The sequence below is a fragment of the Panicum hallii genome, chromosome 9, assembly GCF_002211085.1.
Source record: "Panicum hallii strain FIL2 chromosome 9, PHallii_v3.1, whole genome shotgun sequence".
Classification (NCBI taxonomy): domain Eukaryota; kingdom Viridiplantae; phylum Streptophyta; class Magnoliopsida; order Poales; family Poaceae; genus Panicum; species Panicum hallii.
Genome location: NC_038050.1, coordinates 9,993,884 through 10,015,002, shown reverse-complemented (window position 1 = coordinate 10,015,002; position 21,119 = coordinate 9,993,884). Strand labels below are relative to the sequence as shown.

The following is a 21,119-nucleotide window of genomic DNA, read 5'->3' as shown; positions in this document are numbered from 1 at the left end:
TTCTCGTCAACTACACGAGTTCAACGAGTGGGACATTGATTGAACGCAATGAGACCGATCAACCAAATGACCGAATTGAAATTAACAAGTCGATGTCACATAGGGCCCCCCGAAGAAAGAGATCTGATGCTTATCTGAAAACAATTATTCACGCTTGACAGCAACTACCAGCAGATGGTTAGAAGATCCAAGTTTGACCTAATCATACGGTTCATGACTCCTTGTTACTCATGGTTAATACTGACGGAAAATTTAAGAAAATGGGATTTACCTTACTTTGGACTGAGATATCCGAGCTCAATCGAATCTGTATTCCCTGAAACTTATCCGAGATTCAGTCTTGGGCAGAAATCCGAAATTGGTCTATGAACCCACTCACTACACTTTACCACGAATCCACTTGGCAAATTCCCTGTGAGTTGCATTTCGATCCATTGATTGAGAATTCGAGTTTAGATGGGCTTCTTGCCCCGTTGATTCCTCTAAAAAACATACTGTTCTAATTATTTACCTGTATGCAACATCAGCATGAGTCCATCGTGCTCAGATGATCCTGTCCAAATGATGTATGATGTGGCCCCCACGTACAGGACTTCAGCACTGTTTAAGTTGGTCCCACCGACCGTTGCCAGTGCATTATGCGATATGGTTGGGATAACTAAAAAAACTATCGCCGGGAAGAAATGGTAACTTGAAGAAATCCAAAATAGTTTTTCATGGCCCATAGAAATCCAGTGTACATGTCTGAACTGAATAGTAGTGGCTATTAATTTCTTTTCTCATACTGCAGGAGTTCCTGCTATATATTATGAATTCATTAAAGAGGAAGCAGCCTGGAACTTATGGTTATTTATTTAATTTTCTTTCCCCAGGGTCAGAGCATGTGTGCCGATTATTCTCTAGATGCCCACTGGCTAGCAGTCCATTCCAGCAAGTCACATGCCAATCGCAGCAAGCACGCATGCCTGCCACTAACCCAGAGCCCAGAAGATCCCTTGCGCACCCCTACCATTCCAAAATTATTGCAGCAGCCATGCATATAACACATTCCTATCCTGATGATGATATCTGGAGGTCAGAATTTATGCAAAATTGATGCTATGCCATCACTTCATCTCAATTTACAATTTTACGGGTCAAATAGCATGCATTTTACCTGCATCTTTCTATGTTTTGCACTAAGCTTTTGATCGGAAACAGGATTTAAATAAATATAAGAAGTCATTCTGAACCATAATAGTTTAGCCTGTTCTTAAAATATAATCAAATGGGAACAATACAAAAGGCAACGTAATCTTTAACTTTAGGACCATAAGTAATCCCGTTTACTCAACTATGAATGAATGAATGAAATGCTATGATAGCAAAGCAGCTTTTGTGCACTTCTTTTCAGTTCTGACACTATCCTGGTACACGGTCGGTAAGGGACGAAAAAATCAGGGTAACTCAGGAAAAAATTGCTCTGCCCTTTCCCGACCCTTTTAGTACAAAGTTAAGATAACTGCCCCTTTCCCGCCAACTTTTATCTTCCCTTCCAACTCCTCACACTTAACCATGAGCAACAGCACAACTGTCCTATCTAACGGCTCGTTCTTCTTTGTCATCATTGTGATAACTCCACGGAGAAGAAAATATTGTGTTCTCCCACTGGACTATTGCTACAAATCATGTAGGTGAGGAGGCCAAACAACAAAACAGCAGCTCGGAACGGCTTCATCTTTGTCAATTTGCAATCCTTGTTAACAAGACCGGCGCAGCTGTTCCCTGACAAGGACTGGGTTGTTGGCACTTCCTGAATAGGGTCTGGTGATCAAGGAGTTCCCTACGCCTGTGCAGACTGAGTTGGCATCCTAGTATGGTTGTGCTCACCCTCATATGTCACTATGAGCATCGATGAATCATCTACACACCGTTCGACATGCTTCCTTGCTGGGCAGCCCCTCACGCTGCTGCATTTGTAGTAACCCCTGCATTTTATTCAAACAAACAGTGAGTTGGTCTTATGCCAGTATTATAATAGCATCATGGTAGGCTGTTGATAAAGAATAGAAATACAATAGGTGCTTCTGCAACTAATGTGAGCTAAAAAGAGCCAAAGATCTGGGTCATTCAATGGAAAAAAGTCAAAAAACACTATATTCATGTGGTTACTATTAATGTGTAACCTTCCATCAAGATATTAAAGCTAGAGACATGGTGGAGGGACTATGGAGATAATGAATCATCACAGCATAATCTCGGTTCAATAAAAAAAGGTGCCCACTTTAAGCACCATGATTGAGCAATTTCCATAAAGTGCGCAGGAAAGAAAGATCAACATCATCCATGGAGCAATAATTTAATGTCACAGCAATTAAGGTATCGACACCTCTTCTATATCGAAGCGCCTTGGAGATAGAAAACAAATGCAGATAGCATCTGAAGAAATATTCACTCGGATAAAGCTTGTTCTGATTATCATTGGTACATTATTTATCAGAAGGCACTTGAGTATGTCATGGAAATACGTCCTAGTACCATATTATTTGTCAATGTTGTTGGCATTAATTGTGGCATCATTGCAGCTATTTTCAAAGCATTATCTAATAAAGAACATGCATGCATTGAAGATGTAGACTACTCATACTTCAGTCCATACCTAGGATGAGGGGAACCTTTAATTGGCTTCTGCCCATACTTCCTCCACGAGTATTCATCAGGTGGTATATCGGCAATCTTATTACTAATGGCGGGAACTTTAATTGATCTCTTCACCCGCAACTTCCTACTGAAATGAAAAGAACACTGATGATACTCAATTTTGAATTGAAAATAGTAATATCAATAATAAGCACAGGGGGGCAGCAGATTTACCTTCTCTTTGAACAATGGCACCTCCCTGTCACAGCACACTTGCCTGTCCCATCCTCCCCACGACCCGTGCATCGCCTCCTTGGGGCCTGCTGTGCGTTCACTGGGTCACTCATTGCAGGCCCACCAATCAAATGGAATGACGATGACTTGCCATCCAGGCTCGCCACACTACCATCCATGCTCAAAGACGACAAGAAGGACCTCGCCGATGACATTGTCCCCGTGCCACTGGTGCTATCAAACTTCAAGTTAATCCCACTATTGCTTCTCTTGAACATCTCAGCCTGCAACTTCTGCTGCTGCTGATGCGGGAACTGATACCGTGAAGACACATTGCCGAACTGAAAATGTGCAGACAAAGGCTGAACCAGCTTGGGAGGTCCTCCAAGAGGATGTAAGCTCTGTGCATCCAACGCTCCAGTCCTAGGATAGACCTGCGCGGAGCTAGGAGAAGGATGTGCGCTGTTCAACACCACCACTGGGGTGTTACTATCCAGGAAGCCTTTCTGAGTTAAGAACCCTGGATTCTGTCTTCTGCTGACAACCTTAGCCCTAGGATGGCTTCCGCTTGTTCCTGACGGTCCTGCTTCTCCTCCTACTCCCACACCTCCGTTGCTGAGCAGGGAGACCACCTTCCTAAACTTGGCACATGCTTCATCCGTCCCCAGAGCTATGCTCCTAGCCTGTGCGGGGTCATGCGGCTGGGAGAGCAAAGCGAGCACCCTGTGGCAGCTCTCCACGGCTGCTCTGTTTGCCTCCTCCACTTCCTCCATTATACACGCACGAAAAACAAACAGAAGCCTCAATTGAACACTTCACAGGCACCTCGGGATATATGCAACTCCCTCAGCAGCAGATCTGGACATCAGAAAAAAGAAGGAAAAATTCACTCAGATCCTAAGAAACGCTCAGAAGCTTAGCTCTTTTTATCGCGACACCACGCAACAGCCATCGGAGATGGCACCAAGCTTAGAACCAAGGAAGCAACTCGTGAGCGGATCACGGGAGGGAGCCACCTCCGCAAGAAATCCCAGAAGCGGCGGGAGTGGAACGGGCGTCGAGACCGACGTTGACGGCCGCGGCAAGAAACGATCCGGGGCAGCGATTTCTTGCGTGCAGACGCATCAAAACGGACACGAGAACCCCAACTGCACGGCCACCCCAGAGATTCCCCCACCAAGAACTCGCCCAGGCAAGCACCAAACCGCACGAAATTCGTACCCAAAAAGCACCGCCCGAGCTCAAGAGCTCACCTCAGAGACGATCCGGGGACTCCGGGGAGCGAATCCAGGGCCGTGACCCGGCGGTCGGAGGGCGGCGGTCGTCGCCCACGGGATGGTAATGGAGGGAGGGAGGTGTGAAGGCGAAGAAGGGGACGAAGAAGACCAGACGCAGGGGAGGAGGAAAATTTTTTATTTCCAATTTCTTTTTTCGCAGCCAAAGACGCCGGTTTATATAAAATAGCAGCCGGGTCCCTCCCGCTTTGAAAAAGGAGGACGCCCGCGGAGTAGTTTATTGCGGGGTCGGATTAGAAAACTGTGACAGTTGATCTGATCCTGGCCGTTGGTGATGAGCTTTGGAGGCGATGGACGGCTGGAGATGTGGGTTTGCCCATGTGGAGCTTTGTTTAGGATGGGTTGATGACCTGTTGGGGTCAAAATGTCAAAGACATGAGTCAGTGTGAAAGCTGGCTTTGTTGACTATTGCTACGCTCACATGGAAAGCACTACCACCGAATGCAGATATGTAGTAAACTTTGGGGCTCGTTTTTTTAGAGAGAGAGAGAGAGAGAGAGAGAGAGAGAGAGGAAGTATATTTTAAGATAGACAGATTTGGACAGGGCATCTTTATGTTTAGATACTAGAGCAAGAGTAAACTTTACCAAACTCAAATGCATTTTGTCTTCGGAAAAGGGTATTTCTCGTCCACTTGGCTGACTTCAAACCTAATGCAACTGCGCAAAGCGCGTCAGTTTATCTAGATGGATTAGGATCACATCATTTTCTCAGGTCTAAAGAAAGAAGTTTGAATCTATGTATATATGCTTATTATAGGCTTAGAATATAGAATTTTCCATGGCTTTTTGTGCGAATGAAATGTTTTGTACAAACACTATGGTATTTATTTGGATTTTTTTCCAGTCTAGTTTTTTGTTTGTGATGCTTCTACATTGTAAGTTTGATATAAATACCAAAAGCACTTTCTGTTTCTCAATATATAAACCCTTAATATAATAATTAGGATGGGAATGCTTGTCGAAAGGAAATTCTAAACATATGACGTGCGGGGCTCCGTTGTATAGCATTATCGTGATAACAGAATCATATGTATCTATGATTATACTATAACATAGTCCCTCCGTTCTAAATTATATGTTATTTTAACTTTTTTAGATTTATAGTATTCTTTATCTAAATACATGCTTACATAGAAAAAAAACTAACGAAATGGGTATTGGATTTGTCTTCGGACTTTTTGCAAATAAAATGTTTTTTATATGAACTTGTGTAAAATTCAGAAGTCTCAAACCTTATAATACTTGAACGTAATTTTGTTTCTTACTGATATACTACATTTTGTTCGTGGTAGTTCGGCATTCTACAATTCCGCCCCCCCCCCCCCCCAAGAATGTTCGACATTTTAAGTTAGATCTAAAAATTATTTCTAGGACAAAACAAACATAGTACTACTTGATGGATGCTCCTATCGTTAAGACTGGAATGCTTGTCGGGAGGAAGTTCCCAGCCTGTGGCGTGCGGGGCTCCGTTGATTCGCTGTACAGCATCGCCGCCGCGACAATAATACGATTATATATATCTATCTGTATATCTATATATGATTGGCAAGATGCGTTATTGGCAGACCCTGCATCTAATCACGTGTTCCTGTAGCGCCGCAGCTTGCAGGCGTGAAGCATCCACGGGGGGGAGGAGCTGCTGAAAGGTCGGTCAATGGAAAAGGACAGGGACCTGGGCTGGAATCTCACACGCATTTCCCTCCGGCCACAGACCGACCTCCCTCTCTCTCTCTCTCTCTCTCCCCGCGCGTGCGTGATGGCGAGTTGGCAACCTGTGAAATTTCACTCAAAAGTTTTTTTCCCTCTACATTTTCCTTTTGCAACGCCGTCAACCTTCTCCAGTTCAAATCACCTTTAAGATACGCGTCAGAAATGCGTGTATCTATAGTTCACGCGTGTCTTATTTTATGTACTTCTCACTCGTGCTGGAGCGTCGAGCGTGCACGGGCTCCGGCACGGGACTGCCACGGACATAATTCACACGGCAAAACTAGCACACGCAACAACCACAGGCAACTACAGCAGAGTCACACGACGTGCTTCAGTCATGTTTTCTTGCACACATGGATCACAGATTCAAAGATTTTGATCGACATGTCTGCTCGGAAAAAAAAGGTTGGCGATCTTCAAGAGTGAAATCAAAACAGACAGAAAGATCATGACTTCCACAGGTTCACGGCCGCCACTCGCTTCAATTCATACGCACGCTCCGAACCAAATCATTCACTTCGACCAAGTTCATGCATCATGGGATAAACGAGCTTCTGAAGCTCAAACTCTCTTCGGTTACACAAGCTAGCAAAAAGCAGCGCCCGAACTAGAAAGAAGAAAGAGCGGTGTATAACTGAACGCGCAACAGCTCAACTGCTCCCTGCTAATCCTCCTCCAGGTTGATGGCATCCTTGAACTTGCCATACAGTATCTTCTTCAGCTCGGCCATCTGGGCGAGGATGGATTCCTTCTCCTCCTCCAGCCCCTCCAGCTTCTTCGCCGCGTCCTCTTTCATCTGCTCCAGCCTAGTCTCGACGCCGTCCCTTGGCATGTGGGCAAACACTTCCCCAATCTGGAAGCGCACCACATCTTCATCTGACAAGATGAGCTCGTTCCCAGCATCGTCAAGGTTTTCATTTGCTTCCTGCAACGCAGGGTAAACAAGAAAATGGCATTTAAGGTTAAGGTGTTCTAGGAGTGTTTTGGGGGCTGTTTCAAACAAAGGAATTCTAGCAAGAAATGCCACAAAAAACATGAAAACCGTTGCATTACAAAACTTGCAACAGGACCCTCCATAAGAAATTAGCTGTACTGTTATATAAATATAAGAATTACTCAGCCAGATTATAAAGGGATGTGAAGTCAGGTTCTAATTTCGCGATCTTCCACTACTTATCGATAGTGATATACTTCTGGAACAAAGTGAAAGAAAAACTGAAACATTGTGATCTTTGCAACCAGTACCAACTACCAAAGATTGTTATTAAGACAAAAGGTGAAAACATGTCTGTTTATCATGGATTTAGAAATCATCTGATGAAAACCTACAGAGAAGAAATATATCAGGTAAACTGGAGGATATAGCCAAATACCTAATTTGTATACATTTCAACATGTAACAATGACCTATCCGCAGGAGGACACAAACTAATCACCCTGGCAGCCCATTCACAGCAATTTCTTAGCATAACACCTCTCACGATAACCAATTCAGAAGACTACAGGCATTGATACACATGCTACCTCAATTACTGAAAAATCTCCTCAGCTTGGGATACTAAATCACCAACCTCGATCCAACCATTATGACATAGAACAACCAAAAGCAAACTGACTGATTTTAAGAAAAATGACATGCAGACATCAATTATAGAAATCCTCCTTCAACCATCCCCAAGTCAGCATGGAATCTTCATTGCAGTCGTCAAGAATGTGCAAAAAAAAAGGAACTATACCCAAAAAAAACTCCATAGTTCATACTCGTTGAGAGTTCTCTGGCACTAGGCAGAATGTATTATAGCAATTACGTGTGCAAGGAACTTTTGTTGCTGAGTAGGCAAGATATGTACAAGAGCATGAGTTGAAGAAAGTAGCATTCATCGTTATGTACTATGTAGTAATTACAGTTAGCAACTGTTTATATGAGGTGGAAGCACTAGCAATTACGTGTGCAAGGAACTTTTGTTGCTGAATAGGCAAGATATGTACAAGAGCATGAATTGAAGAAAGTATCATTCATCGTTATGTACTATGTAGTAACTACAGTTAGCAACTGTTTATATGAGGTGGAAGCACTAAGCACACCAATTCGGATCCAAAGCCACAATGGGGTTGACAAGCTGACTGAAAGGTCAAAAAAAAGATGAAAGCAGTGACTTTCATAACACAAAATCACCCAAAATACCAAGAAATTAAAATTCAGCATTTGCCCCTGATTTCCTGGGCAAGACCTCAAACTACCCTAGTATTTTCTATTTAAGTAACTGAGAATAGAACCTTGAAAAAGCTAAATTCTTTCTGTAACAAAACCCATCACCCGAGCAAATTATAGCCAAGTACGCCCATCATACAACCATAGATAACATAATAACATAGTGCCATGTCTTAATGACAGAAATAGTCGTGGAAGTCAAATGAATAGATAAGCAAATCAAGAAACTAGTTCATTTCTCAGAAAAGGACTGTCTGAATGAGACTCACAACTTTACCTGATACTACCTCCTGAAAAGAAAAAACAACATGCCACAAGTCCACGGGATCCTAAAATTCCTATCAGTTACTGTCTCCATTCTTGCAAACAAATCAGGAAATGCACATATTCTCTCCGGCATTTTTTTTTAAATAGTGAATTGTGCAGCACAAACAGCGTAACATAACCCTAAGAACCTAGAAACCCATTGCATCGGTACTTTTTTTTTTTGAGAGAGAGAGGAATTGCATCGGTACCTCACTAGTTGTTAAAAGAGTAAATCCACTCAGAACCTACAACTCGCAATCTCATTTCAGCCTCACTTTAAATAGGCCAGGTAGTGCAAATACCAGGAGATGGTGCATGGAGAAGAAGAAAGGTGGCACTGAATCTACCTTGGCTAGCTTGATATCTTCCTGGAGCTCGTGGAGGCGGTTGTTGAGGCGGCCGAAGCGGTTGATGTTCTGCTGGTCCTCCCACGTCACCTGCGCCTCCGTGCCGTCCCCCTGCGGAACCAATCGTCCAGCGCAAAGAGGACACACTCGGATCAGACGCGCGTGGATACGAAGGAGAACAAAACTGCAAGCAGGTTAAGCCTAGGGAGGAGATGCAGGGTTGGGGCCTAGGGTTTGACCGCCGTCACTCTACCTGCTGCATCTCCGATTCGCCTGGGAGCCGCAAGGGGAGGAGAAGGGTTTTGAGACCTTTGATGCTGCCGGGGGCCGGCGCGAGGGGGCACCAGCGGAGGGCCGGCGGGAGGGGAGGGGCCAGCAGCGGAAGCCGGCGGCCGACAGCCGGCAGGAGGGCAGGGGGAGCAGCGGCGATTGAGAGACGGACAGAGAGAGCACGGGAGAGGAGGCGCCCGGCCGGTTGGACCGATTCGATCCGATTGGGTCAGGGGCAAAACGGTCAGTTTGAGTGCCGTGTAAAAGAAAATGAATGAAAAAGAAAATCACGAAATAAAGGAGACAAATTTCCAAATCGAAACAATTCGCATTCGAAGGCTTACCAATTGAGGATTGAAAGAAATGAGATCTGCAAATTTGATATTAAATATTGGAATTTCTCGACTACAACAATGCAATATCATATAATCTCCAGAGTAAAATGCACGGCCGGTCCTCAAACTTAACTCGTAGTGTCATCTAGTTTCTCAAACTTTCAAAATGCACATTTAAATCCACAAACTTACTAATTGTATCTTGTGAAGTACAAATTACCATTTTAAATTATAAAGCGGAAATATTTATGCTAATGTAGAACTTACATGTGGGTCTAAATTTTATTTTTGAATTTTAAGCTCAACTCTTATATTATCATAATTTTCTCCAAAATTTTGTTTCAAGACTTTACATCCAAATTTTTTTTCAATATTTCCTTCAAAATTTATTTTTTATTTTATTTTTAAATTTTTTACAAATTTTGTCATATGAGTCTCATTTTTCTACAATTTTTTTATATGGATATTTTGTATTTGAATATATTTGTACAAGTAAATATAATTTTTTGCGTGTATATTTTGTATATAATATTATATTTTGACAAATTATATAACTTTCGATTTAGCTTAACAACTGTGATTTGGAGCTTATGTGATACGATTAGCAAGTTTAAGTATTTGAATGTGTATTTAAAAGTTTAAGATCCGGCGGTATATTTTACTCTAACCTCCGAGAGGTTGGATCGAACTTAATTTTTTGAAAACTAAGTATTGAGCTTATGCAACTCTTAACTATTTAAGATATTTCTTTTTTATAAGACTCTTTGAGATGTTGGATGCGGATTCCAAAGTTGTATATCTAGACTGACCGGGGTTTTTTTTTTCTCTTTCTAATTCCACACCAAGTCGGGGGAAAACTTCTACGCATTATTCGAATGCGTATGATAAACTTCTGGGAGCAGCCTTATTCAGTACCACCATAACAAGCCTGGCAAATTGCGCAGAATTCTTGTCTGAAAAAGAGTTTTGAAGACACATAGTACACGAAAACAAACCAAATCATACCTGGTCAATTCTTTATTTTTGACATACCTAGCTAACTGGCTGTGAAACCAAGGCCAGCGATAGCTCCAGAAACAAGGAAAGTAATGTATGAATTGATCCGAACAATAGACCATCCACAAGTTTAAAAATGAATAGAGGGGTTACAATTTGGTGTTACAATAATTCACGGTACAGCTGAAAGGCACTTTGCCATCAACTCTAGTCATCTCTTTCTTACAAGCAAAGGCTACAAGTTTCTCTCTCTATATAATTTATGTCCAACCAAAACATCAATAATACCTACAAGCATCAATCACAACTTTCTATCTATACCACTATCGATGTATAATAAATAAGAAAAATACATCCTAAGGGAATCAAACAACATATACTATAACATCAAAGAATACATGAATGTGACACCAAGGGCTGGCACCTCTGAGCCAGCCACTGCATATTGTAAGGCTGTCAGGGAGACTTATCTTTGATGACCTCATGAGACGGGGCAACAAATGGCTGGATATGGCGGCCTCAGGGGGGGAATGGGTTGAATTTTTGCATGGTGCCTTCACAATGCAGGGGCCTTTGGCCGTCCGTATGTCAGCACCATTACAAACTCTTTCGCGGAGGAGCCGGTCATGGTCTGAGTTGTCTGTGTCGCTTTTCCCTTCAGCCACAGCTCTACTAAATTCCGCAGAGGTTGCATAGGGTTCACTGTCTGTTCGCAACACTTTATTTCCACCTGTAAGAAATATATTAAGAACTATTCAGACTATTAATAATGACCGGTAGATCCTACAGCAGTCCTCCACAAAGCCCAACTGAATAGAAGAGTAACATTGCAGCTATATTAAAAAGAATCGAAGTATATGTCTAAAAGGTGAAAATGATCGTGCCAAGAGACCATCAGGTGAAACTGTAAAGAACAGCTTAAAGATATGCAGTGCCATGTATGATTTGTATCTAGGGGGGGAAAACTTGAGGGAAGCTAATATTTTTCGAGTTTCGCTCATCATTCCAGATAGCCCTTAAAGCATCTAGACCCCAAACTTAAAACTTATCCATATGATGCCCCTTAATACAGGATGCCACTTTAACTAGTTCAATTGACTGTCCAAATTGAAAAAAAAAGTATCCCATATAAAAAAATGAAGCAATTATTTCACCTCCATAGTCCATATGACAACCGTGTTGTCAAAAAATACTGATAACTCAAATCCCAGTCAAGCATTGGTATTTCTTAAATCTTAATAGGAGAAAAAATAAGTGTATGCAAGCAGTTAGCCAGCAATGCACAAGACACTCAGGACTCATATCTCACCTCAGACTCACTTGGAAGACTAAGCTTATGCACGAGGTACTTTTGGATAGATGAAGCGGGTACATTTCCATCTCTGTGGCAATACAATTAGCACATCAGACTTAGTGAGAAATAATAGAATATCAATTCACAAAATAATACAAAACCCAGTAATCAATATCATAAACATGATGCTACAGAACTTAATATGATCATGTAATTGTACTACTGAAGGCATACCATTCACATTTACAAATAGGTAAAAATAATGCTAGTAATTTAATTCCACTATCAGCACATGCCACATCTATAAATGAACATCAGGTATCAAGGAATGGCGGAAACAAGAATAGTCTGAAAATTCAAGTCCACCTTAGGACCATCATTTACATATGCCTCCATAGGCTTATAGATAAAATTTTATGAACAAAATGTTCTACAATTTCTGTTGATGTGCTGCTTATAGCACATCTTACTGCAATGTGTAAAAATTCTTTTCTTTGTTTTTTGTAACTCAACTTCCCTATAGGGTCCCTGTAAAGGTAATCAATGCAAATGTATTTGTCATACAACCTATGAAGTATCCATGTTCTTATTTCCCCTTCTAACAGAAGTTCCTAGATTTTCTCTCTATAGTTTTGTTATTGATTCTCATTAGTGTATCCACTAACAGTCAACTGTAATAAATAAACAAGAACTTGACTCAAGGTCAAGTATGGAAAGATCTAGGGCATTAAGCTGTTTATGCATCTTGAGAAAAAGCTGGATACAGTTGAGCTCACTTTATTCGCAAGTAGTGGGAAGGTATCTGTGGTAAAGGTGGATCTCCTTGCCTGAAAGTAATTAGAGCACAAGAAGAAGATAAGAAAGAACTGTGTTGCTATTTAGTATTTACTTTGCTGGATGTTAAGAAAAAAGGATTCTATGACGAATTGGCAATGCTTACTGGTCGAACGAGGCAATCAGTGAAAACCATATGGAATTGAACTTCTTCTCATTCTGTGCAGCTGCAGCATCAGGCTTTGCATCTGCTGGAGCTTGAACTTCTCTCCTCCTCCGAGTAGTACCCTGACCTCTCCTTTTTGGCAGCACCGGTGGCACGGTAACATCTTTTTTGTCATCCTCAATTTTCGTCTTCTGCAGATTTTCTCTTGCCTTGGTTTTGTTAGCATATGTGCTACTCGGAGAGCCGTTTAGTTGATCTCCCTTAACAACTGGATTCTGTGAACTTGACCTAAAGGACTTTGTCCTGTTCGCAGCTTCAACTAAACAATTTAAAGGCTGCCAAAGCTCAGCCTTGTCTGCCAACTCCTTACTATCACCCTCGGTATCTTTATTGGAGTGGTTAGATGCCTCCAAATTTGATGGTATCTGCAGCCATTAGGATCAAGTTACTTCTAGTATGCACATTCCTCTAGCTATTGCACCTTTTGAAAGTTTAAGATGCAAAATCATGACTTTACAGCTAGATCTGTTGTAACTAGCTATTAGCATGAGATGCAGCTGATACGAATCATAAGGAGTATGTCATTTACCTGTCTTCTTGTTTGTGGTGCTTTGTTCGAATTAGCAGGCAAACTTGAACTGTGAGAATGACTGTCACAACTATCAATTTCCTTTTTCACAGAATCTTCAATAATTGGACCAAGGCCTCGCAAAGCAGAAGCAGCAGCTGCAGCAGCTTTCCTGGCAACTGCTCTTGTTCGCCGTCCAGTCAAGCCTGTTGGTTTTACTTTAGATGTACTGACAACTAGTGAAAAGATAGACCTCTCTTTCCTTTTAGTGGGAAGTGAAATAGGAGATGGAACTTCTTCTGCCTTAATCTTCTTTCTTTTGAACGGGAAAAGTTTCGATCTTACATCTTCTAAACTATGGTCAGCTCTGAAAACCACAAAATCCAAAACGCAAAAAAGTTAAGTATAAGAAAGGCATATAGCAGTGCAAAATGATACCTACATATTCACAAACTGTTTGTCTTTCAACTAAAGAAGGCATGTACTATCATGCAGTAATTAAACTAGTCCTGGGCATTTGTGATCCAAATGAAACATAAGGTTTCGCAATATCCTAATGAACTTTGCATCAGCTGCAACAGTGACAAGAAATCTCAGAAACAACTCTTAAGTAGTAAATGAGAGCAAAATTTGGCACCAACACAATCTAACAGACACTACAGAAGATAAAGAAAAGAAAGTATTTTTTATATTAGAGTATTATGTACAGTGTGGGTTTCTGTTTCAAATCATAGAGGCGAAATAGGGGTCTAAGTCAAACTACATCTGCATAGTGAAATGAAATATGGGAAAATACAAAGTGCAGTGGTATCCTATGGAATGTGGAAGCCAGATAATAAATAAGATTAACGATTTGCATCTTTTTGCATCTCTTTCAGGATATGCACATGTAAACAAGAGTAAAGTCACACTATAATTAGGATTCCGGCAAACTTAAACATTGCAGTAAAAAAAATTGGAGTGCTGTCATACAGGAATAAGTAAAGCTGATAAAATGTACAGAATCATGAGTACAAGTATACCTAAGCTTTTCAGTAGGACTGCAGCCAAGATCAATTTTACATACTGGGCAGCATTCTACTTCCTCATCATTGAACTTCTGATATATACACTTTCTGCAAACTGCAGCAGAATGCAAAGATTAGATCTTTACTTTGTTTAAAAAAACAACTTTCAAATTAAAAGGAATCAGTGATGCTGTTTCCACAGCAAGTGAAATTGTTACACTAAGAGCAGGCTCCAACTGTTGAAGTGAGTGATTGGATCTTCAACATTGTTAACCCCACTGTTCAAGAGTGTAGAGCTAATAAGTTCACCCTCCATGAATTCGCCTTGGTTATCCATAGAGCGAAAGCTAGTTACTTTCCTGGATGACTGACTGGCTAGAGGCTTTGTAACCTTTTTTACTTTTTTCTCTTGTAATTTTGCTTCCTAATAATATACATTAATCAGTAGGGTTCTACCCCTCCTGTTTCATCAAAAAAGAACAAGCTCCAGCTGCTTGTATTGCTGAATTGTACAATACACTGAGTGGTGCGATTACTGGTAGGATGGGTCAGAAACCTTCATGTTAAATAGACCTAGGGGGGGAACAGAATCTATGCTAGTAGTCATCAGTGTTGAACTCCACTAAATGGAATCACAAAACTAGCAACAGTGTAGGAACAGCTAAGTAACACATATTCAAGGCGTTCCAGTATGTAACTAAAGACGAATTGCATTAGGTAAGATGAACATACACAATTCTTCAGATGATTTCAACGACAAATTAAGCAAGCAGGTTTGACACCGAACTAGCAGCCTGCAACATTCCTGCAAAGATCCACGTTTGTAATCATAAGGTACCATCTTCCTGTAGCTATTGCAGACTTGCTCTGCTTCCTCTGCTTTTTACGAGTGCCGTCTTAGCACTAGTTACCCCAGAGTCCACAATTGCAAATCCTGGTGACCAAATTACAGAGACACTATGTATGACACTGTCATTGCAGGATGTAGGGGACACGCTGGGAGTTGGAACACGATCATCTCACACGTGTAACAAAGCTGAGTAGCGGATATTGTAGGTCGATGCAAGAACACTGTCGAGGAAAAGAAAACATGTGTAGCTTTCCAGAATCTCAGATAGAAGGTTTAGCTAAAAGAAACGACGAAGAAATGTAGGGAGAGCTGCCATTTACGTGCCCCGAGAACAAATAAGATCTCACCCAAACAGTCAGTAATACGAAACTTGAAGAAGAAGGAGCTAGTCAACCACGGCAAGCAAAGCCGAAAGGAATGAAACTAGTAATACGGAATCACGTAGTTCAGCTGCGCAGGTAGCGGCGATTTTCGTGAGCCAGAGTTCGCGACCCGGTCCCCGTGTACGTAGAGGCTAGCTACTGCGACGAACAGAGCTATAACTGACGTGAAGCGTTAAGAGGACGCAAGAACAGCAGAGTCCTCCCCAGCCCACGTGACGTGAAGCCACGCGCACCACCAAATCCTCCCCGACGCGGTGGTGGGGCGGCGCACGTCCCGTGGGCGCAGGGAGGCGGCGGCGGCGGGTCAAAATCCCCACGTCCGGGAGCCTCGCGGCGCGCCGCGGAGGAGCGCGGGGGGTTGGGGCGGCCGGCCGACGTGCGCGGACCGGACGGGCCGGATCCTAGGCTCCGGGACGTGGGATTCGTCACGAATCACGATTTTACGTGGAGAGGAGTAGCCCGGCGAGGCTCGGGAGGAGTGGAGTACTCACATGTGTGGAGGCACTCGGAGATGGTGGTGGCGTCGCGGAGGAGGCGGCGGCAGAGCGGGCACGTCATGCAGCGCGCGAGCAGGTCCCGCTTGACCATGACGAGGCCCCGCGGCCCCGCGGGCGCAGGCGCCGCCGCAGCGGGGGAGGATGAGGACGCGGAGGGCCCGCCGCGGCGCCGCCTTTTCCTCCCCCTGGTCTCCCTCCTCTCCTTCTCCTCCTCCTCCTCTGGCCCCGCCGCCGGCGCCGTGGGCTCCGCCTTGACCGCGGCGTCGTCAGCGTCGGGCGCGGGGTCCGCCACCTCGGAGTCCGGTGGCGCGGGCGCGGGCGACGGGGGATGGTCCGGCGAGGTGGGCCCGGGCTGCATGGCGCATGCGGTTGGTAGTCGGCGCGGGGTGGGGGTGGGGCGCGGGGGGAGGGAGGAGAGATCGAGGAGGGGGCGAGGGGAGGCGGAGACCCAGGGGAAATGCGCTGCGCTGCCTGGCTGCGTGCTGAGAGCGACAAAGGCAGGCAGGCGGAGGAAAAGTGGGCAGGGCAAGCCAAGTAGCAGCAGGCAAGCGGCGGGGCGAGGTGGTTTGGTTTCACGTTGCGAGCCCCGCCGGCCAACGTGGCCGGGTTGGAAGGCGTCGTTGTTTATTTCCTTCCACTCTAGCCTCTACAGCTGCTCACTTGCTGTCCATCGGATCACCTTAACCCGAACTACTCTTCCTAACCAGCAAGACATGTGAAGGAACGAATCAACGGCCGCTATCTACCAGACTACCAGTAGCGTAGCACGTTCACGTAGCTGTAGCGGGCTAGCAGCTGTGGAGATGGATGGTGGCGTTCGGACGCAGCGGCTACAGGTGCATCGCGCACAGCGACCGGTCGAGATTTATGGCGGCCGTGGCGGGGTCCGTCTCGTCTGTACGCTGTACGTGTACGCCCGTACCCGTGCTGCCGCGGCACGTGCGGTGCGCAGCAACCCGTTTCCCAGATCCCTTCGCCGCTGCACGCGGAAGGTGCGCAACGGCGCAGCGCGTGCCATGCCGCTTCTATTCTACTCCTATGCTGCGGCGGGATCTGGTCAGACGGGATCCGCGCGGCAGGGCGGCGTGCCAGGCGGACAGGCGGCCCTCACGCCGCCTGTGCGGAGCAGGACCGGGGCTCAGGAGCAGCAGAGCGCAGAGGATCTCCGCCGCCTGTCGTGCCGTACGGGCCGTGGGTCATCTGGCGTCGCATCCGCGGCAGCGCGGGGCGGCGGCCCTGTGCTCGTGCGCCCGGCCGCCGGCCGTGCAGGCCTCGACGTTAACACGACGGCATCATCACCAAGTTGGTAAATGTCTGACAGCCATGTAGGAAGGGCCCATTCGAGCACTGTAGCAGTAAGGAGCCGGACCCGGAGCGGCTCCACCGGCTTTTACAGTTGTGTAAGGTAAAGCGAGAGGAAAGAGAAAAATAATTTCCATATGTTTCGAAGCAGTTTTGAAGCATTTTTGATGTTGGACGTTTGGTCAAGCTTCTCCTAAAAACAGCGGTGGAGCTGTTGGAAGCGCTCTACCAAAAACACAAATATGGTGATCAACACTGAGGATACATACATCGTCTCTGCTCAATTGAATAGAGTTGGTAAAGATGGTATGTTTGGTCTGACTCTGAAGCTGAACTCCACCAATTCCAATCAATTTTCTAGCCAAATATTTTAGCTCCAAAACTCTATGAAGCGTCCCCAACTTTGAAGCAATAGTGAAAATGGGTTTGGAGTTTTGAAGCACCTCTTTTGCAGCTCCAAGACCCTCAAATATAGATCTAGACATGGAGTTCTGAGATAATTAACCACCAATGCTACCCATTACACGGAAAACGGTTTGTTTTCTTTTATCCCGAGCCCCCGTCGCCCCCAACTCTATCCTCACGACTCCCTCCTTTCTGTGTCTGCCTGCCGCCTCCCTCCCTAGCATCGCGAGGGCGGGCGGCGCAGTATGAGGAGGCGGTGGGTAATAGGCGAGCGCAGGCCAGTGTGGGGGCGAGAGAGCGGCAGCAGGCGCGCGACAACCGGCACGAGAGGCAAGAGAGCGGCGGCCGGCGTGCAAGCGGTGTGGTGCAGGCGTGCGGGGCGCGAGGGTCCGGCGGTCGGCGTGGAAGCGGGCGGTCGGAGGCGGGGCGCCGAGCAGAGCCAGGGGCAGGCGGGTGGTGTAAGGATGGGGCTAGGTGCATGAGCATAGACCGAAGGCAAGACGAGAGGTGGGTAGGGGCCAGCGGTCAGCAAGCGCAGGCGAGCGGCAACCGCGGACGACGCAAGCGAGTGGACGGCCAGCGTAGACGAGCGGCGGCCACGGACAAGTTCCTGCAAAAGCATGCCAGGAGCGGGCGGGTGGCGCTCGAGTGAGCTTGACAGCTATGTGATGTGAGGAAAGGATAAGGCTCATGGAAAAAAATAAAACATAAAATAAAAAAGGATGACAGGTGGGTCCCACAAATAACAAGTGCCATGAATAAAATAGAACGCAGTGTGCAGGATGACATGTGGGGCTATGAGTTGGGTTAATAATGACAATCTACCCTGGAATACTCTTCTAGCCAAACACCCAATTTAGACAGCTCCAACTCCACCCAAAGCTAGCTCCACCTGGAGTTTTGGAGTGAAGCTGCTTCAGATAGAGTTGAGCCATGCCAAACATGACCTGGTTAGCTGGGCATCTATAAAGATATTGTCCATATGTCAAGAATTACATCTAGATCATGATAGTAGAGTTTATTTGCTTTTTGATTCAGCAGCCCGGCAACAAGTACTCCTATACAAATATCATACTATCCAATCCAATCCTTCTGGAACACATCAAAATAAGAACAATGTGCTATGTTAAGATATTACATATATGTAGCTGGGACCTGGATCGGATGCAGTGATAATTACGACTGCAACCTAAGCTGTACCAATGACATCTGCCATCCAAAAGCGAACCAACGCTCCAGATTTACAGCTGGCCCACCTCTTCTTCTTCCCCCTCCCAAGACTCTTCTTCCCCTGTTCACTGTGCTCAGGTCCGCCGTCGGCTGCACGGCCTGCACCGAGGACTACGCCGTGTTGTGTGAAGACGCGGAGGAGGACTTCGCGGACATGGCGGGCAAGATGACGAAGGCCAAGCGCGACTGGCCGCGGCGGCCGTGCTCTGGAGCTGCTCAAGATTTACAGGATGAACGCTAAGAGTTGCCTCGCTGGGTTAGGTACGAACGACTCCAAGAACACCCACATCATATCTTCCGAGGAAACGAAGCGGATGAGAACGGATTGGTGATCTGATGGATTTGAGCGGGGCCAATCAAATGAACTGCATGGAACAGGGGACGGTGATCTTGTTCCGCTGATGTTTCTTGGTTTCTCTTCTTTTTCTGATTTAAGTCGATAGAGAAACAAAGAAGAATTGGTTGATGGAGGGAAGAGGAAGAAGAAGTTGTACACAAGTAGAGAGTTTTGACCAAGCTGCTCATACATCCGCTCTCCTAGCTATGGCCAGGGCAGTGCAAACTTGGACTCTTAGAGTGATTTCGTTTTGATGGTGTGAATGGAATGAGGCAGGCAAATCGTCGAGGGATGTATGCAGTGGATGGAGGAGGAGGAAGAGTCTGGAGAGGTACTATCAATCTGGAGCATTGGTTAGTTATTGAACGGCAGATGTTGGTGGTATTGCATAAATTGCAGTCGCAGTTATAACTGCACTCGGTCCTGGTAGCTCTGATCAGAGTTAGGCATGCTAGGAAAATAGTGCACTTCTCAGGAAATCTTATCAATATTCAAACATTGAACACGCAATTAATTATGATCTTAAAACCATGCAGAATTAGAATACCCAATCATCTCAAAACTTCCCCGCATCTGATATTATTCCCATCAGAAAACGTATTTTACTGCATTACATAGAAAAATTATTTGGCTAACCAAAAAACAATGGATGCTAAAAATTTAAACTGTACCCTAAAGCTGACATGAGGTCCATCACTGCAAAATTACTGCTCCTGAAGGAGCAGGCCAGCCGCGAGCAGGAGCCCCAACTAATCCAACATGGAGCAGCCCTACCAGTCGATGTTCCCCCTCCCCATCGCCCATGGCCGCCTAGCATGCAGAGCAGCACGACGGATACCATATGCATCTGTGCGTCTTTTGGAGCATTCCGTCGAACGGCTTACCTCACACGCCATTGTGCGCCCGCTTTTCTTGCCTGCAGCTCAACCGCTGTAACCTGTAAGACGCCTCCGGAGCCTGCTGCCGCTGCCGGCCTCCCTGATCACGTGGTGACATCCTCGCCCTGACGCTCGTGGAGGCAATGGCCACGTTCAGTGCTCGTCGATGAGGGGAAGTCCCCTGCCGTCGCCGCGCATCTCAACGCGGGTCACGATGCCGGCGCCCCTTGTGAGACCACGACCGGGCTTCCGTCATCGCCGAGGAACGTGGTCACACCTCGTCCGCTCCTCCAATGTGATGCCGCCGCGTCCGTCCCGACTTCCGTCTGCTGGCACGGATATATTCATTTTGGGTCAATTTCATGAACTAATCCAGCACTAAGTAGGCTCACTGAGACGAAATCACAAATCATGAGCTCGCAGGGAGCATACCCCGGACCTGAGATGTGGGCACCGTGACGCCTGGCGAGCGCGGCGTCGGAGGCTGCTGCTGCTCCATGATGAGGTAGATGATGGCAAAGCCACCTTCATCGATCTGGCGGAGGACGCGGAAGCGGCAATCCAGACGTTGCTGCTGCCCGTCACGACGTTGTAGAGGGCATTGAGCCCAGAGATGATGGAGCAACCCATCCTCCAGGTGTGGCATCCTCCTTGGCTCCTCGCCACCGCCGCCTCGATTCCTCCGCCCTCCTCCTCAGCTACTCGCCACCGTCGCCCCCCGACTCCTCTACCAGGGGATGCGGCCGCGTCCACCACAATCATGCTCGCAATAGGCCATCGGTGGAGGGGACAGGGAGGGGGAGGAGCTTGCAAGCCCTCGGAGGAGAGGGGCGGCGAGGATGGATTGTTAGAGTTAATCTTGATCAGTTTAGTGAGTGTTTGTGAGTTAAGTGTGTGTTTTTTGTGTTAGTATGTTCGGCTGAGTCGTGCAGCCGTATGTGTTAGTGTGCACGTCCAGTATGCGTGTAGAACAGCAGGGTGTGCTGCGAGACTACGGATGCAGCGATCTGCTGCCGGCATGGCTTAGTGCATGTTGAGGAGGTGCGCTAGACCAGGTGTGCACGAGAGGAGCCCCGAGATCTTCTTGAGTGGAGAGTGTTGT

General features: G+C 45.8%; 3 protein-coding genes and 1 long non-coding RNA gene across 6 annotated transcripts; all 4 read right to left on the bottom strand.

Annotated features, from left to right (window-relative positions):
- Positions 1-1,285: 1,285 nt before the first annotated feature.
- Positions 1,286-4,283, bottom strand: LOC112875695 (protein WRKY1-like). 2 transcript variants are annotated; one of them, XM_025939632.1, is made up of 4 exons: positions 4,107-4,283; positions 2,854-3,711; positions 2,639-2,767; positions 1,286-1,967 (listed from the first exon to the last, which is right to left on the bottom strand). In XM_025939632.1, exons 2-4 carry the CDS (start codon positions 3,624-3,626, stop codon positions 1,823-1,825), a joined length of 1,047 nt encoding a protein of 348 aa, XP_025795417.1. In that variant the 5' UTR covers positions 3,627-3,711; positions 4,107-4,283; the 3' UTR covers positions 1,286-1,822. The 2 variants fall into 2 exon arrangements, with proteins under 2 accessions (XP_025795417.1, XP_025795418.1); XM_025939633.1 differs by having other exon boundaries at positions 2,639-2,764.
- A 1,969-nt stretch (positions 4,284-6,252) lies between these two features.
- Positions 6,253-9,206, bottom strand: LOC112877715 (probable prefoldin subunit 4). The gene is made up of 3 exons (XM_025942072.1): positions 8,979-9,206; positions 8,726-8,836; positions 6,253-6,785 (listed from the first exon to the last, which is right to left on the bottom strand). Exons 1-3 carry the CDS (start codon positions 8,985-8,987, stop codon positions 6,525-6,527), a joined length of 381 nt encoding a protein of 126 aa, XP_025797857.1. The 5' UTR covers positions 8,988-9,206; the 3' UTR covers positions 6,253-6,524.
- A 1,189-nt stretch (positions 9,207-10,395) lies between these two features.
- On the bottom strand, positions 10,396-16,396 carry LOC112877199 (E3 ubiquitin protein ligase DRIP2-like). Its single transcript, XM_025941420.1, has 7 exons — positions 15,860-16,396; positions 14,151-14,250; positions 13,150-13,495; positions 12,561-12,985; positions 12,397-12,447; positions 11,636-11,708; positions 10,396-11,056 (listed from the first exon to the last, which is right to left on the bottom strand). Exons 1-7 carry the CDS (start codon positions 16,221-16,223, stop codon positions 10,883-10,885), a joined length of 1,533 nt encoding a protein of 510 aa, XP_025797205.1. The 5' UTR covers positions 16,224-16,396; the 3' UTR covers positions 10,396-10,882.
- A 3,299-nt stretch (positions 16,397-19,695) lies between these two features.
- LOC112876910 lies at positions 19,696-20,856 on the bottom strand. 2 transcript variants are annotated; one of them, XR_003225394.1, is made up of 2 exons: positions 20,457-20,856; positions 19,696-20,346 (listed from the first exon to the last, which is right to left on the bottom strand). It is a non-coding gene; the product is annotated as an uncharacterized LOC112876910 (long non-coding RNA). The 2 variants fall into 2 exon arrangements; XR_003225393.1 differs by having other exon boundaries at positions 19,696-20,343.
- Positions 20,857-21,119: the final 263 nt, after the last annotated feature.